At 30.2% G+C, this 11,903-nt stretch overlaps 2 protein-coding genes across 17 annotated transcripts in view; both read right to left on the minus strand.

Annotated features, from left to right (window-relative positions):
* LOC149887337 (uncharacterized) overlaps nt 1-11,903 on the minus strand; it is a 154,478-nt gene that overhangs the window by 98,851 nt on the left and 43,724 nt on the right. The window lies entirely within an intron of this gene.
* Nucleotides 733-11,903, minus strand: part of LOC149887341 (uncharacterized) — a 13,659-nt gene continuing 2,488 nt past the window's right edge. For 2 of the 15 annotated variants that reach the window (XR_016453249.1, XR_016453254.1), the window contains 3 exons: nt 3,704-3,819; nt 3,374-3,539; nt 2,087-3,242 (listed from right to left, as the gene is read on the minus strand). Coding sequence is in view for 9 of the 15 variants with exons in the window: in XM_090090086.1 (XP_089946212.1) it covers nt 1,349-1,473; nt 1,620-1,669; nt 1,760-1,835; nt 3,215-3,221 (258 nt within the window). In the remaining 6 variants the exon portion in view is untranslated. The other 13 variants (XR_016453252.1, XM_090090086.1, XM_090090087.1 and 10 more) reach the window with 13 other exon arrangements.

The following is an 11,903-nucleotide window of genomic DNA, read 5'->3' on the forward strand; positions in this document are numbered from 1 at the left end:
AAATTTTCTGACAATTTGAAAAAACCCTCAAATAACGATTGGTAAAATTCACTCGTATCAATAGTTAATCACGGTTATTTAAACTCTGTTAATAAGCGACAGGTTATTTTACGCAAACGCAGTAGGATTATAATTAAAGAACTTTTAAAATTGCTGCGGCCCTTCGTTACGGAATGAATTTTTACTCAACGACCAATTTGTAATTACTTACCGCGTATTTTAACATCGTTTACGTTGATAACCAGCTTCTAGGCTGTTAGTAGTGTTTCAGTAAATTAATGTCAAGAGGTAGTAAAATGAAAACGCAATATTATTTATGACTGAAGAGGATCTACATAAAAAAAGCCTTTTCTTCTATTTGCTTACAGATTTGAATGTCTTTTGACTTTTTTTTTTGAGCGAAAAAACTTAAAAGATTTTCTACTTTTAGCTATGTAAATCTTTTAACTTTTTATCACTTATAAACAAGCTTAGCACTTAATTTTTTTCTTGTTCAAACTTTGGATCTAACCAGTGTCCTAAACTGACAACATTTTATTCATATCGTTTGTGAAATGAAAATTGTCCTTATATAAAAAATTTGACTAAATGTTCCTATTTTTTTAAAATAAAATCTTTTACTTTATATTCTGTTTATAATTGATTTTTTTTTATTGAATTTACTTCATGAATATATACACTACGTAATATATAGTGATAAAGTTTGATGGTTATTCGCAAGAGCTATCCAAAAAGTTTTATTATTTTTAGATAAAAGTCTACAACAAGAAATGGAATCTTCTTTGCAAGATCTGTGGATATTTTGTTGGGAAAAAAATGTATGGTATTGGAACAAACTAAAATATAAAATTGAAAAGGTAATCCATGTCATGTTCTCAGATTAAGAGAAGGTTCAACCATCTAAAAGTTGTCACAAATGTTGTGATACCGTAGGCAATGTGATCAAAAGAATGAAATCAACAACTCTTCTTTTAAATATGAAATGGAAACCTCATTGTAATGAATGGTATTGTTGTCAGCAGGTAAAAACTCAGTAACGGTGTAAATGTTACTAAATCACTAAAACATAATAAAAGGTTTATTGGTCGCTCTGGTATTGTTAAAATAAATTGCGGTCATTTTCCATTATTGCTCCCATTGAAAAAAGCATTGTGACAGCACATGACTCGGAAAGAGATATTGAAGAACTAAAAAATGAATTCAATCCTCATTTACAGCTTAGTCAGTGTAATTTATGTGGTAAAATGCCAAAACAATGTGAATAAAAAAAAGTGAACAGTCATTTTTTTTTTCTTAACTCCTGCCAATCTATATATTTTGATACATTTTGTAAAAACTCCTCATTGGTTTATACAAGCCACTTTTGATGATCTTTACTGAACGTTAAATACATTTTTTGATCAAGATGCATCGCGTACAACTCATTGGTTAAAAAGCGGTCCCCAAGAACTGAACCCAGTCTAAGATCTGAAGCTGATGAAATATTATATAAGAAGCTTTTATTTTTTTTTTAGCACTTATTCTGCAAATACTCCATAATACAAAAAAAAAACCCTGAAATTTCAAAAAAAAGCTTCGTAGAATTTTGGAAGGTTTGTTATAACGTCTAAAACCTTTACCTTCCCATAAGTGGCCATCATCACTCGAAAAGTAGCATGCTGCTTCAGTGCTAATGAAAAGTTAAGCAATATAAAATGACAAAAAATAACTTTTTAAAAAATAATGCTTAATACTTCAAAATCAAACATTCGAAATCTACCTCATAACAGGCTGGCTCATACAAAGATAGACAAGTGAACTGGAATTATCCCAGTATATACCGCGGAAATATTTTTCTAAATCAATAAAAAATTAAAGCGCAAAATATGTTGAAGTATCACAGTTAAGCTTAAGATATAGGAAGCTCTGAATAGTAAGAAGAAATCAATAATGTTAACGACCTATAACAACCTAGAAAATCTTTATTGACCATTAAAGATCAACAGTTTATAAAACTAATTTCGATTTGATGCCTTTTAAAAACACTCCATATAAAAATTAAAAAACAATGTAACTCCAAAATAATTAAATAACTATATGAACATACACAAAGCTTTCCAAGAAGAGGGAATATATTCAACCTACAATATAATTTAACAGATTCAGCTTGATGCTTTTTAATCCTTTTGGGCTGCTTTTAAAGGACAGCAAAATAAAGGAAGACATAAGGCATTCAAAACTGTTATTAGGAGCATACAAGAAATCAGTAGAGTGATGTATTTCCAAATACAATGCCAACAACTTTCTAAATTCTAAAACTTTAAAATACCAACTTGTAGAAATATCATTTAACATAATATTTAACATAATAATATTATGTTAAATATCATTATATTGAAAGAAAATAAAAATAACGATCGGGCAAACAAATATCAAACTAATATCATTTATAAGATAATATAAAAGGTATCTCAATCATCTCTCATCCTAAAAATGGGATTAAGAATTGTTTGTGGTCGAAATAGAAATGAAATGATGCCACTGCGAAATGATTTGTTTCAATTTAAGTACGATCAACAAGGATGAAAAAGTCATGAAATTTTGGGAACTATTTTAAAAAACTTTGAGAACAAAGTTGAAAGAGGTGTATCAGAGATTGAAAAGAGGAAGGGAGAGGGAAGATTGAATAGATTAGTTTGAAATTTTTAGAGGCATCGTTGAACATTTATTACAAGATATTGCAGCTTTTTGTTAGATTCAGTCATTATTGGAGTTAGCTTTATGTTGTTAGATCATGAATTCATGAGATGCTGCATATATCATTAGGATTACTTTCTTTAAATTGTTCATCATTTTGTCTGATTTCTTGTTTGGCTTGCTGTCTGGTATGGTTGCAAATATTTGGTTTTTTTTATTGAAGTTTGCATTTTTAAGAACTATAAATCCTTAAAGATTGTTAAAGAATTCATATTCTAAAACATTGCTGCTCTTTTTAATATTTAATTTTGTTTTTTATTTTTTCAAAGCTGTTTGTTGAAAGTGTTTCAAAAGGTATAAAGTAAGCGAACTTTTCATACTTTTTTAGTAAATCAGACCTATCCGGGGCAAGTGTTTGTAAAAAACCTCGCATCCATTTTGCATACTTGCAAATACAGCTATTCTAAAAACTTTATAACAATAAAAAGTAATAAAACAAATTTAGAAAAATAAAGTTTTAAAAAAACTAGCATTTTACCCCTCATTTGATTCCTTGGTTATCTTTTCTACAATAAAAGTAATATTTAATGGATTTGAAGATTAATATGCAATTTTATATACTCTTCAGATTACTAAATATATTCACAGTAATTTACACCACTATTAAGAAATATTTTATCAAACTTTATAAATAAACCTTCATTTATTTGCCCTTGAATGTAAGATCTTGAAATCCAACATTCATTATCACAAGAGTAATTTTAACCTCATGTTGTATTAATTCAGTTTATTTCATTGCCATGCCAACTATGAATTCTATAAGTGCATTTATTAACATCTGTAAAAATTAAGAACGGAATTTGCTGAAAAACAGAAAGTAATAAAATTAAAGCATCTTTTTTTCAAAGTTGATTTTCTTTTGAAATTTATTAACAAACAATGATAAAGTAAATATAAAAATAGTTTTACTAAATTAACTTTTACATTAAACTACATTCAAGTAGTGCAAAATAAAGTATAAACTTACTAACACAACTTTGGCTATCATGAGAATATTTCCAAAAGATACTATAAAGCTACCCTCAGTGTTAATGCATTTGTTTGGACAACAACTGTAAGTTAACTCAGAACACTCACCGATGTCTAAGAAAGTTAATATCAATAAGTAATGTCAATGATCAATTTATCTAATATATGTCAGTTGGCTGTCAAAGAAAAACCTCTTCTATATTCTGTAAATAAAAGAGTGCTTTTTATTTGCCTGGTACCACAAAAACTTGAAAAAAATCAATGGAAATTGGTGTTCTAGACAATTATATCAAGTTCTGTAATAACCATCATAACCGTGATTACTAAAAATATAGCAAAAATTGTTAGGTTGGGGTTATTCATGATGGAGGTATACTAATATAATATATATAATATATTTCTTAACATAAAGAAGCGGACATATTAACACGCGTACTATTACAGAATTTTATAAGAAACTTTATGGTCCGTAATTACAATGATAAATGTAACGGCCGTGTTAGATGACATCACCCTAACATCCCCACATGATGTCATAATCTAAATTTACGAAAAAGTCAAGTTCCAAATATACTATCTCTAAATGTTTTCATTGAGTCCTTTTTAAATGGTTTCATAAAAATATCCGCTAAGTTTTCGTTTGATGGTACATATTCCAAAGTTATCTTTCCATTATGAAGATACTCTCTTATAAAATGATATCTTATATCGATGTGTTTTGAACGTGAATGTTTCACAGGATTCTTTGATAAAGCAATTGAACCTTGGTTATCGCTTTTGACATTCACTGGTTCAGTGATTTTTACAGATAAATCCTTCAGGAATTGGGTAAGGTATGCTACCTCTTGACATGTGGCAGATATTGCCATATACTCAGCTTTGCATGTTGACAGAGCAGCAGAGGCTTGTTTCTTAGATTTCCATGCTATGATTGGTCCACTCTGATAAAGACTAAAACAATAACCAGTAATAATTATTCAATCATTGCAGGATGCTCCCCAATCAGCATCACAAAATCCGTTCAAACTAATACTTTGTTGTGTTTTTCTAAAAGTTAAGGAATAGTCCAGAGTACCTTTTATTTATTGAAAAACATGTTTAAGCATTGTCCAATCTCTGTTATTTGGTTTCGACAAATTTTGTGATAATTTTGTGACAACAAAACTAATGTCAGGGCGAGTACATATCATTACATAAACTAAACTTCCTACCATTTCACGATAAAGTTTGTCTGTATTTATTTCGTTTTGCAGCTCTTCATTATATGATTTTAGGTTTGTTTCACATGGTGTTTTTCTAGGTTTACAATCTCCCATTCCATATCAATGTAATACAATATCGAGGTAAACCTTTTGGTTCATAATTATTTTGTCAAAACTTTGAACAAAAGTTATTCCAAGAAAATTTGATATTTTTCCTAAATCTTTCATTTTAAAGTTTTGATTAAGTCTTTCTTTAAAATAGTTCATGTCTTAAGTGGAACTAGTGGCTATAATAATATCATCAACCCAAATTAAAATAATAACTTTTGAATCATTTTTATTGTATATAAAAACACATGGATCGGATTCAGATTGAGTAAAACTCATTTCAATAAGACAATCTTTTATTAATTTGTTCCAGTTTCTCCCGCTTTGTTTAAGACCATAGAGTGACTTATTCAACTTCCAAATTAATTCACTATTAGCATGTTCATAGCCAGATGGTTGTGAGACATAAATTTCACATTCTATTGGAGCATGTAAATATGCACTTTTTGCATCCATTTGGTGTACGATTAGATTTTCATGTACAGATAGATTCATAATTATCCTTAACGATTCAATTCTAGCTGTGGGTGAAAATGTTTCAGAGTAATCTACTCCTTCAATTTGAGTGAAAACTTTTGCTACATATCGAGCTTTATATATTGGATTATCTGGTTCACCTTTCACTGAGTAAATCCATCTACCTCCTATTAGGTTTTTACCATTTGGCAAGGTAGTAAGGGTGTACGTATCATTTTCATTTAACGATTTTATTTCTTCATCCATTGCTTTCTTCCACTTACAGGCTTCTTCGCTTTGGATGGCATCACTGTAAGAAGTGGGTACTTTTACACAATAGCAGTAGTCAATATATTTTATGTAATCATTATTTTTAGAATTGTCAATAATGTAATCATCTAAATATTTTGGTGGTCTTCTAGTTCTTTCTGGGTTCCTATGGTTTTTAGTATGTTGTAGCTCGGTAGGTTGATGCTGATATTTTTGGTGTGAGTTTTCGATTTCATCTTCATGGATATCATTAGGTGTTACAAGTCTAAAATTTTCAGTAAACTTTACTAATCTATGTTTCAGAACATGATTTGTTTCAGGATAGTATACTATATATGAAGTGCTTTCTCTGTCATATCCGATGAAATATCCAATTTTACTACGTGGATCCAACTTTTTACTATCATTTTCATAGGGGAAACATATTGCTCCAAAGATATGTAATTTGGAAAGATTTGGCTTTTTCTTTGTGATAGTTCCATATGGAGTATTTTCAAGTCTACTACTATAACAACGATTTCTAACATAAGTTGCAGTCATTATGGCGTACACCCATAGAAATTTTGGTAACTTTGATTCAATAAGCATGCATCTGGCAACATCAAACAAAGTTCGCCAGTTTCGTTCGGCATTACTATTTTGATGAGGAGAATATGGTGAAGTAAGCTCATGCTTAATACAGTACTTTCTTAGTAGTTCTTGAAATTCCCTTGAAATATATTCACCTCCATTATCACTTCTAATTTGACTAATACGTCTAGATGGGTCAATCTCATCGCTTTTAAATGAGAAAGTCTTTACATTACCATATGGGGCAATCTCTATTAAAAACTTTTCTGTGGCATGTACAGCATCTGACTTGTGCTTTAAAAAATAAGTGAATAAATTTTGGGCCACATTGTTAGTTTTTGTACCATCAGCCAACTCAATATAATGTTTTTCTGGTTTAAAATGTTCATCAAGGTAAATAAAATATTTATCAATATTAACTATATGAGTAGTTGCTCCGCAATCAACAAGGAATGATTCATTTTCAGATAAAAGTTGCAAATTTCCTTCTTCAACTTTGAATACATAACTTTGATAAATATTTTGGTCTGTTAACTTTTTAGCTTTATCTTTTTCCTGTTGCTGTTTATGACAAGATTTGTCATTATGAGTGCTTGATTTACACAATTTACACCATTTTCTTTCTTTGTTTTTATAACAATTTGTAGATTTGTGACCTGGAATACCACATGTATAACATTTTGCAACATTTTTATTTTTAAATTTAACATTATTTTTCATAATACTGCTTATATTTGGTTCAGCCTGAATACTTCTTGAATTTTCAGTTTCTTCAAAGTTTCTAAGTGCTTTTTTAAATTTTTGAAAACACTTAACAGTTTCTGATTGTGTTACAACCGCAATAAAAGATTTATACTCATTTGGTAATCCCTTTAGGACCATTGCTACAAGCAGTGAATCACTTACAATTTCGTCTGCAGATCTCAATGCTGTTGCTGATGTTTCTGCTCTTATTATATAGTCGGTAATTGACTCTGAATTCAACTTTTGAAGCGTTGTAAGTTGATTGTATAATGTTATAATTCTTGGTTTGCTACAACCAGCATAGTGTTGTTTAAGTATGGAGAATGCTTCTCTTCCTTTATCTCGAGCATCTCTCATTACTAATGAAAGCGATCTCTCGTCTAGGTATTGAACTAGTTCTGCAAACGCTAATTCGTTTTCATCGTCATTGACTCTTTGGGTTCCAGTAGTAACATCTTTTAAACCTTAAAGTTTCATGTATCCTAATATTTTTATTTCCCATAATTCAAACTTTCTTTCATCTCCATCGAACAATAAACTTTGATATTGGCTTCTGGGCCCATAACCTGTTAGGTTGGGGTTATTCATGATGGAGGTATACTAATATAATATATATATCTCTTACGCAGTGGCTACGTTACCGGCTGCTGGATCTTTAGCTCTGGCAGCTAGAGTACCGGTGTTGCGTTAAAAAAGTTAGTCGTTAAAAAAGTTTATTAAATGTGAAATCTGCGCATGCGCAAAGTCATTAAAACTTTATTAACGCCTTACGGCGTTAAAAAAGTTTGCCCGTTAAAAAAGTATTCAAAATGGTACCGTCAACCGAGGTAACTTTGGTTGCCGGGGTGACTTTGTTGACCGGGGTCAATTGTTGATTTTTTTTAAAATTCCTAAAATTTAACAAAGATAACATGATTTAATTTTGTTAGAGATACCAACAATATATATCGACTATTATATCAACAATTTTGGTATATCAACAGTTTTTGTGAATATAGCACAGTTACTTCGTAGACTACATTGAGTTTATTTTGGCATCTTTTGACACTTCTGATACATTTGAATTCTTAGCCGGTGAAAATATAAGCGAAAGCGTGGTTCAAGAGCATATGCAACTTCATACAGTCAAGAAACGTTGTCCAATGCTATAAAAGAATGTTTAACTGGAAGAATAAGCGTGAGAAAGGCTAGTCGACAGTTCGGAATATACGCTTCCCATTTGCTTCAACCGCTGGACGTTGCTGTTTTCCGTCCGCTAAAGATAGAAACGCGCATCAAAAAATCAATACCAAAAAATCAGTTCCTCGGTCTTCTTGCTCTACTGCAACGTCAATTGAAAAGCGATAATTTGAGATCTGACTTCAAGGCTAGTGGAATATTTCCCTTCGATAAAGAAATGGTCATGAAGTGTTTGCTACAGGTTAACAAAGACATTGGAGGAGGTACCGGTAGTACTGTTAAGGAAGTATTCAATGAAGATATAGGTCTATTAGTGAAACATTGTGGACAGGATGGGAAAACAAATCGCACCAGAGGGAAAAAGATCACACCTGGCAAAGCGATAACACCGCAAGATCTGGTGAATAACGTAACTCCTACCACATCAAAGAATAACAATAACACCAAGAATAACAGTAACACCAAGAATAACAAGAAAAGGGCAAGAGTTGAACAAGTGTCATCATCCTCAGATGACGATAATGACCTACTAGAAAATGACTTTTAATGACTTTTGCACAATAACAGGGAGCTAGTTGCAAAATTTTTTGTCCATTTAAATGTTCTTTTCATGTTTCTCTAAGTGCTTAAGGACTGATGATTTTTTAAAACTCCAAAAAGTGACCAATGTTACCCCATAGCAGGGGTATTATTGATCAAACATGATAAAAACCTGGGGTAACATTGGCCGCTTTTCGGCGTTTAAAAATAAATATTTGTAATAAAAAAATTAAAAAAATAAATATAGAGGCCTATAGCCAAGACCTATAATGTTATTACCACAAGAGAAAACTGTAAAAAATTAATAAGATTCAGAGATGTTTAAGAAAAACTGCCAAAACTGACCAAAGTTACCCTGGCTAACGATACTCTTTAATTTGCGCAACCCTCAAATCCACAACAGAATATGCTTTGAAATTTTGATTAAGGCATTGGGAGGCATTCTTTTTTTATTTTTGAGCAAAAGCTCTCAAAGAGAGTTTCAATTATTTTTTCCAAATTTTTTTTTCCCTGTAATTTTCTAATTCTACAAAGTTATACAATTTTCATGACATTTTTTTTTTTCATTTGACCTCCTCATAGTATCAAAGCTTTTAAACTCCTAAATAAATTATATTTCATGAAAAAATAGAACATAGATACTCACTTCTAAAAGAATTATACTATACTAACTATAGTAATATATACAAAATCAAATATTTTTAAATTCTCATATTATAGTTCAGAAATATTAACATTTCACCATGAGCTCCTGTTAAGCTATATCTCTTTGCAGTATATACATTTCCACCTATACTAAAAAGTCTTTCACTCTTCACAGAAGACGGTGGGCAGCTTAAATACTTTAAAGCAAGCTTTGCTAATAGTCGCATTTTGATTTTCTGTGATTTCCACCACAACAAAAGATTGCTTTATTTGTCAATAAGGTCTTCATTTGAGTTGAATTTTGTTTAATAAAGTTTCATTTGAAATTAAAGTTTGTGGTTGACTGATTTGTTTAGAATTAAATCCTACATGTTCTTCAAAGCAATTGTCAAAACCCATTTCTACTATATCTTTCTATTCCATTAGTACTGCACCATTATTTTCATATACTGCACCATTATTTTCATATTCTGAGTCAATATTTTCAATGTCACAAGCTGCAGACCGATCATTTTCAGTAACTTTGATGTTTTTTATATTTTCATGGGTTTTAATAAGCTGAATGGTTATGTTCTCAGTACTTTTTTTAGCAGCTGAAAAGGTGTTTTCATTCTTGAACATTTTTAATTTGAATCTGGGATCAAGAAATATTGACAAGATGATGTTATAGTTATCAGTATATTGTTTGAAACTATTCTCCATTGAATTAGTTGTCATCAATTAAAGCTTTATTAATGAAATGTTTCAAAAACTGTATCTGTGGTATAATATCTGAGACAATAGAATTTCTTTCACTCAAGCGAACTCTTGTTTTGTGGAAATCTTTTAGCAAAACACAAAACTGTCCAATAATCATCCATTTGTTTGCATTTAATAAAGGAAGCTTACCATTTTCAAGTGCATATTTGGTTAGAGGTTTCCTTTGATCATAAATTAGTTCTAACATATGACAGGTACTATTCCACCTTGTTGGAACATTTTGAATAAGTTTGTGCTTAGGAACATTGTTTGCTTCTTGAAGAGCTTTAAGTTTAGGGCAGGCTTGGGGAGAATGGCTAAAATGCCCAACAATTGAATGCCAGTTTGCAATGACATTCTTGACAACTGTTTGTTCAAAAATACACTCATTAATTACTAGTTGCAGTGTGTGTAAAAACAAGCCATACTATCATATGGGCTATCTTTAATAGCCTTAACAATATTTGTACCATTATCTCTAGCTATTAAATGAATTTTTGAAGGTGATATTTTAAATTCAGCCATAATATCTTCAATCAATTCAGCAATATTTGCTGCTGTATGCCTCTCAGGAAAAGGAGCTACTCTAAGTACAACAGTTTTCTGATTAAATGTATTGTCTAAACAGTGACCTGTCAGGCTAATGAGGCTTTAATTTGAACTACTGGTCCATATATCAGTAGTAAAGCTTATGAATTCAGCAACTGAGTAAACATGGACAGCCATTTTTAACATAAAGTATAAAATAATTTCAGCAACTGAGTAAACATGGACAGCCATTTTTAATATAAAGTATATACTAATTTTTATTATTTTACATACCCTAATGAAACAATGCAACTTTTTTAACGTCTAATTTCATTCCCTAACGAACCTCCTTTGACCATACTGCGCATGCGTAATGCATGTGCAGAACTAGGGTAAAGTGACCAAATCCGAGCCAGTGACCAAATTTCAGCCACATTTTAAATTTAATATTTCTGTCTTGGTTTCTGCTTTATGTTTGTAAATCCGAATTTTTTGAGACTGGTATGAACTCAGCCAATAAAAAACCAACATTATTTTAGTTGGCGGGTGTTTATAATAGAAGTATTATAATAACAAATACTTATCTCAAAAAAAGTACTAGTTTAGATTTAAAAGATTATGTAAGCATCCAGTTTGAAGCTTATAAACATTAAATATTTATTACTTAACGAAATGGTAATTATTTTAAACTATAAATATATTTCTTAAAAAGACAATTTTAGTTTTATAATTATGCTGAGTCATTTCTATAGATTGTATTTCTGAATTAAATGCACCTGGTAGAAAGACCTAAATCCGGCCAGGTTTTATACCTTATTCCGGCCAAGACCGAAATTAGGTTCACGAGTGTCTAAAAGTTACTCATACTTGTAAGATATTTATATTATTAGATTTTGTTCTTTTAATATAACTACTTTATGTTATATTTATATCCTAAAAGTTATCAATCTTAAATATATGGACTTATTTAGTTAAATATTTATGTAATATTTTTCAAATATGAGGACGAAGACTTAAAAATAAACAAAAGTCTAAATAATTGAATATATATTGTTTCATGTAGATTATTGCTGATAAATTAAATTATATGAGAAAATAATCTTTAATTGAAAGTTTTGATAATTTATAATATAAAGTTTTCATTTTAGAATGGCTGATAATAAAAAAACATTTCATAATAAGAAACAATGTCTTCCAACTCGAGGTAAATATTTGAAA

Source organism: Hydra viridissima, unplaced genomic scaffold (assembly GCF_058129835.1).
Source record: "Hydra viridissima isolate aposymbiotic clone 2 unplaced genomic scaffold, HvirCarnegie_v1 scaffold_6, whole genome shotgun sequence".
NCBI lineage: Eukaryota > Metazoa > Cnidaria > Hydrozoa > Anthoathecata > Hydridae > Hydra > Hydra viridissima.